Below are 6,062 nucleotides of genomic sequence, written 5' to 3'. Positions count from 1 at the left end.
TTTTATTATTTTTTTATTTTTTTATGTTTGACCATAAAAGTCTTTTTACATAGTGACTTGCTTTCCATTGAAGATCAAGGGTTATTGTTCGTCCAATCAAAAAGTCACATGTACGTCTAAAAAGGTTTGGCATGTGATATATTAGGCTTCTTCTAGGTATAAAGTGATTTAGTATTTTTTTTTCCTCAAGTTATAATAATCTTTATTGTCCATTTAAAAGAGAAAAGAACCGTTTAAGCAGTCAGCACCATCCAAATGGTCAAACCACTCAAGCGACCTAGATTGCTCAAGCGATGTAAGTCCGCTCAAGCGGTCAAACCTATTTTGCCAAAAAAAATTCAAGTAAATCAAATTTAGACTTCTTCCAAAAATGAATCTCTTAAGGTTAATTTCCTATAAATACCTCCCTGATAATCCTTAAAGTGTAACACCCACACCCAATGGCATAGATATTATTTGTTTTAAGTCCAAATGGGCTTTCACGAATTTAAAACGCATCTACAAGGTTAAGAGGAGTCCTTATATAGCGTCCAAAACTTTCTCCTTATCCGATGTGTGGGATATCTGTTAGATTAATTTTTGTAATTAATCTATAATTTGGGCCACACATGTAAATAATTAAAATGTGTGTGCTATCATTTAATTAAGCCTAAATATAGTGATCTAATTAATAATTGATTAATTGGCTTAAGGGTATAATTGCCATGAGATTATTGTGTAGATACCATTAGATAATTATTATTTCTATGAGGGGCAGAAATATAATTGTGATAAAATTAAAACTGCCCTAGCAGTTTATAAATAGGGTTATGGTCCCCATTCTACCACTACGCATTCCAATTTCCGAAAATCCTCTCAGAGAGAAATTGACACAGAATCTAGTGGCCAGAATTGGAAGACCATCTCAAAGGGTTTTCTTCCTATAAGGTTTCTCTTTCAATGGATTCAGGTATGTTTCCGCTATTATTTTTCTACTCATTTTTTTAATCAGGAGATTCCAGTATAGATGAAATTAGGGTATTCATCTAGTTGATTTTGACAAGAATATTCCAGTATATATGAAATTGGGGTATTCACCCTTGGTTGAGTTATAACAAGAAATATTCCAGTATATATGAAATTGGGGTATTCACCTTGGTTGATTTATAACAAGTGGTATCAGAGCCAACTCCTTGATTAATTTTTTGAGTTATTATTTTAATATATATATATATATATATATATATATATATATATGTCAATGGATTAAGATTTATGAAATATTGAGTTGATAAATTTTTTTTTATTACTATTATTATTATTATTATTATTATTTAATAGCATTTTATGATATTAATATTTAAGTTATTGATCTAACATTTTAAATAGGCTAATTAAAGCGGAAAATCACCAAAGTGACATCTTTCGTGTAGATTAGTCTGTTCGGGGTGTTAGATATTTGTGTGTATGTGATTCATGCGGGTATTGACTGGCCCAAAGGAAAGTTAATATTTGGTCAAATTGCATACATACCTGTGATGATAAATATGTGATGATTATAAAGGTAACTTAATGTGAATAATAAATCAATCCAAAGATAGATTTATTATTTGACATAACTTATCATCAATGTTTGATCACTACAACAAGAGTACCACTTACAGTTAATATTACTGTCCAAAGACTTGATATTAATGTTGTGCTAGGTATCTTGAAATGTCATAATTTGCTTTTTAAATTTAAAGATTATGTGTTTAATTGCTTATTTTATGTGAGCATGATGGTTTATTTGATTCATTTTATTTTGTTCTGGATTCAGCTTTTATATCAACTACTTCTATATCTGCCAACATCAATAATGTCCCTATGTTAAATGGGACTAATTTTAAGGACTGGAAAGAGAATATGATGATTCTCTTAGGCTGCATGGATATAGACTTAGCCTTGAGAATGCCCAAACCCGATGAACTCAATGAGCAAAGTACTCAAGAGGATGAGGTTTATTGGGGTAAGTGGGAACGTTCAAATAGGCTAAGTCTTATGATCATGAAGCGCGGAATTCCAGAAGCTTTCAGGGGTGCGGTAACCGATGAGGTTATTAATGCCAGTGACTTCCTTGCGGAAATTCAGAAACGTTTTGCCAAAAACGATAAGGCTGAAACGAGCACGCTTTTAGCAAGCTTGATTTCAATGAAGTATAAAGGCAAGGGTAATGTTCGGGAGTACATCATGGAGATGTCTCATCTTGCTTCAAAACTTAAGGCTTTGAAACTTGAGTTATCTGATGATTTACTCGTGCATTTGGTTCTCATCTCTCTTCCTGCACAATTTAATCAATTCAAGGTCAGTTATAACTGTCAAAAGGATAAATGGACTCTTAATGAGCTCATTTCATTCTGTGTGCAAGAGGAAGAGAGATTGAAGCAAGACAAGACCGAAAGTGCTCATCTGGCTAGCACTTCCAAGGATAAGGGCAAACGAAGGAATAAGGATAATAAGGTTGCTGCTTCTAATGGCCTAGAACAAAAGAAACAGAAAGTTGAGGTAACATGTTTCTTCTGTAATAAGCCTGGACATACTAAGAAGGAATGTACCAAGTATGCTGCTTGGCGTGTTAAGAAAGGTATAATTCTTACTTTGGTCTGTTCTGAAGTTAATTTAGCTTCAGTATCTAGAAACACATGGTGGTTAGATTCTGGTGCTACTACTCACATTTGTGTTTCTATGCAGGGTTGCCTGAGTTACCGAAAACCAAGTGATGCTGAAAGATGCATCTATGTCGGAGACGGTCAGTCGGTAGAAGTGGAGACAATAGGGCACTTTAGATATTATTGAAATCTGGTTATTTTTGGATTTAATAGATACTTTCGTTGTACCGTCTTTCAGACGGAATTTAATTTCAGTTTCTGTTTTGGACAAATCAGGTTATTCTTGTCATTTGGAAACAATAGATTTGCATTATCTATTAATTCAAATATTGTAGGAACCGGTTTACTTAATGTTTATGATAATCTATATTTGTGGAAACTGTTCCGTCCTATAATGAAACCTTGCATGTGGAATCACGAGGTACAAAACGTAAATTGAATAAAGATAATTCGGCCTCATTGTGGCACAAACGCCTAGGTCATATCTCTAAATCTAGAGTTGAGCGACTTGTGTCCGATGGGATTTTAGATTCACTTGACTTTCAGATTTTGATATTTGTGTTGAGTGTATTAAAGGAAAACAGACCAAAACAAAGAAATTAAGTGCAAATAGAGCTACAGACGTCTTAGAATTAATTCATACAGATATCTGTGGACCATACCCTACGGCATCTTGGAATGGTCAACAGTACTTTATAACATTCATAGATGACTATTCAAGATATGGCTACCTATTCTTATACATGAGAAATCACAATCATTGGACGTGTTCAAAACATTTAAAGCAGAAGTTGAGTTACAACTCAACAAAAGAATAAAGAGCGTCAGATCTGACCGTGGTGGTGAATACTATGGTAGATATGACGGATCAGGTGAACAATGTCCAGGACCATTTGCTAAATACCTAGAGGAATGTGGGATCGTCCCTCAATACACCATGCCAGGATCACCTAGCATGAATGGTGTAGCAGAAAGACGAAACCGAACCTTAAGGACATGGTAAGGAGTATGATTAGTCATTCTACTTTACCCGAAAAACTCTGGGGTGAAGCACTCAAAACGGCAGCTTATATCCTAAATCGGGTGCCAACTAAAGCGGCTGCTAAAACGCCTTATGAGCTTTGGACGGGTCGAAAGCCCAGTTTAAAGCATTTTCATATTTGGGGATGTCCAGCTGAAGCGAGACCTTATAAGCCTCATGAAAAGAAATTAGACTCTAAAACAGTTAGCAGCTACTTTATTGGCTACGCAGAGCGATCAAGGGGTTTTAAATTTATGATCCTGCTATTAGGTCAATTTTTGAGACGGGAACTGCAACATTTTTGAGGATGTTGAGTTAGGGGGGAGAAATCAGGTTAGGAATATTGTCTTTGAGGAGGAAGAGGGATCTACTATTGCTTTTGATAATGTACAGGTTTCACTACCTATCATTGATCAAGAAGTAAATTTGGATCCTCAACCAACAGACAATATTGTTCAACCCTTAATTACAAATGAAGACATTGCTCCTGAAGAACAAACTCAACAACCTCAAGAAAATATGCCATTAAGGAGATCCACGAGAGAGAGGAGAAATGCAATTTCGGACGATTATATCGTATATCTCCAGGAACATGAGGTAGAAAGTGGAATGATGGAAGATGATCCAATCAACTTCCAGCAAGCCATGAAAAGTTCCAACTCTCAGAAATGGATTGAAGCCATGAATGAAGAGTACAAATCTATGCAAGACAATAAAGTTTGGAACTTGTCCCATTACCAGTTGGTACGAAGCCCATTGGTTGTAAATGGATATTTAAAACCAAGCGGGATTCAAATGGTAATGTAGAAAGGTATAAAGCACGTCTTGTAGCTAAAGGCTTTACTCAAAAAGAAGGAATGACTTCAAAGAGACCTTCTCTCCAGTTTCTATGAAGGACTCTTTCAGGATAATCATGGCACTAGTTGCACATTATGATCTTGAGTTACATCAAATGGATGTTAAAACAGCGTTTCTCAATGGTGACATTGATGAAACAATTTATATGGTACAACCAGAAAATTTTGTGTCCGAAGACTCAAAGAATATGGTTGTAAATTAACTAAATCCATTTATGGGCTCAAGCAAGCTTCTCGTCAGTGGTACTTCAAGTTTCATCAAATTATTGTCTCATATGGTTTTGAGGCAAATCTTATGGATGAATGTGTGTATCACAAATTCAGTGGGAGTAAGTATATTTCCTGGTTTTATATGTCGATGACATATTGCTAGCCACAAATGATATTAGCATATTGCACGACACCAAGAGATTTTTATCAAACATTTTGAGATGAAAGATCTTGGTGATGCCTCCTTTGTCTTAGGAATCCAGATACACCGAGATCGTTCTAGGGGTATTTTAGGATTGTCACAAAGGACCTATATTGATAAAGTCCTCCAAAGGTATGGCATGCAAAATAGCAAACCAGGTGATACCCCTGTCGCTAAAGGAGACAAATTCAGTCTTAATCAATGCCCTAAAAATAGTTTAGAAAGTCAAGAAATGCAGAAGATTCCTTACGCTTCGGTTGTGGGGAGTCTAATGTATGCTCAGGTATGTACACGTCCGGATATTGCGTACATTGTTGGCATGTTAGGCAGATATCTAAGTAACCCTGGAATGGATCATTGGAGAGCAGCCAAGAGGGTTATGAGATATTTACAGAGAACAAAAGAGTACATGCTTACATATAGGAGATTGGATCAGTTAGAGTTCATTGGGTATTCCGACTCTGACTTTGCTGGATGCCAAGACAGCAGAAGATCCACATCAGGCTATATTTATCTGTTGGCTGGTGGAGCAATTTCATGGAGGTCTGCCAAACAGACACTCGTAACTTCATCCACCATGGAAGCAGAGTTTGTAGCATGTTATGAGGCATCCAATCAAGGAATATGGCTACGAAATTTTGTCACTGGCTGCGTGTTCTGGATGGTATTGAAAGACCACTAAAGATATTTTGTGACAATAAATCAGCAGTTTTATATTCCAATAACAACAGGAGTTCTACAAAATCAAAATACATTGATATCAAGTTCCTAGTTGTAAAAGAAAAAGTACAGAGTGGACAGATATCCATAGAGCATATTGGAACAAACTCCATGATAGCGGATCCGCTTACAAAGGGATTACCACCCAAGGTCTTTCATGAGCACACTGCTCATATGGGTGTTGTCTCATTTGAGGATATCCAAATTTAGTGGGAGTTTATATTATTCATTGTATATTGCTCTATGTTATGTTTAGACTTTATCTATAAATTTGGATTGTGTTCTGCAGAAATAAAGTATTCATTTTATTGCACTCTGTTAAATTATGCTAAAGATTTGATCTCAATAAAGTTAAGTAGGACCAGTTGGAAATAGGCATGAACAGATCACATTGCATGTAATTTCCATGCTATGCACTCATGATT

At 35.7% G+C, this 6,062-nt stretch overlaps 2 protein-coding genes across 2 annotated transcripts; both read left to right on the top strand.

Moving 5' to 3' along the window:
- The first annotated feature begins 1,732 nt into the window (after window positions 1-1,732).
- Window positions 1,733-2,799, top strand: LOC117913440. Its single transcript, XM_034828420.1, has 2 exons — window positions 1,733-2,602; window positions 2,710-2,799. Exons 1-2 carry the CDS (start codon window positions 1,846-1,848, stop codon window positions 2,736-2,738), a joined length of 786 nt encoding a protein of 261 aa, XP_034684311.1. The 5' UTR covers window positions 1,733-1,845; the 3' UTR covers window positions 2,739-2,799.
- Window positions 2,800-5,149: 2,350 nt separating this feature from the next.
- On the top strand, window positions 5,150-5,847 carry LOC117913248 (secreted RxLR effector protein 161-like). Its single transcript, XM_034828208.1, has 2 exons — window positions 5,150-5,581; window positions 5,710-5,847. Exons 1-2 carry the CDS (start codon window positions 5,150-5,152, stop codon window positions 5,845-5,847), a joined length of 570 nt encoding a protein of 189 aa, XP_034684099.1.
- Window positions 5,848-6,062: the final 215 nt, after the last annotated feature.

This window comes from Vitis riparia, chromosome 4 (assembly GCF_004353265.1).
Source record: "Vitis riparia cultivar Riparia Gloire de Montpellier isolate 1030 chromosome 4, EGFV_Vit.rip_1.0, whole genome shotgun sequence".
Lineage (NCBI taxonomy): Eukaryota > Viridiplantae > Streptophyta > Magnoliopsida > Vitales > Vitaceae > Vitis > Vitis riparia.
This window is presented reverse-complemented; position numbering and strand designations above follow the sequence as displayed.

Coding starts and splice junctions, on each gene's coding strand:
- LOC117913440 (XM_034828420.1), top strand. CDS start 1,846: ATGTTAAATGGGACTAATTTTAAGGACTGGAAAGAGAATATGATGATT. Junction 2,603..2,709: donor TGCTTGGCGTGTTAAGAAAG/GTATAATTCTTA, acceptor GTTTCTATGCAG/GGTTGCCTGAGTTACCGAAA.
- LOC117913248 (XM_034828208.1), top strand. CDS start 5,150: ATGCAGAAGATTCCTTACGCTTCGGTTGTGGGGAGTCTAATGTATGCT. Junction 5,582..5,709: donor CTGGCTGCGTGTTCTGGATG/GTATTGAAAGAC, acceptor GAAAAAGTACAG/AGTGGACAGATATCCATAGA.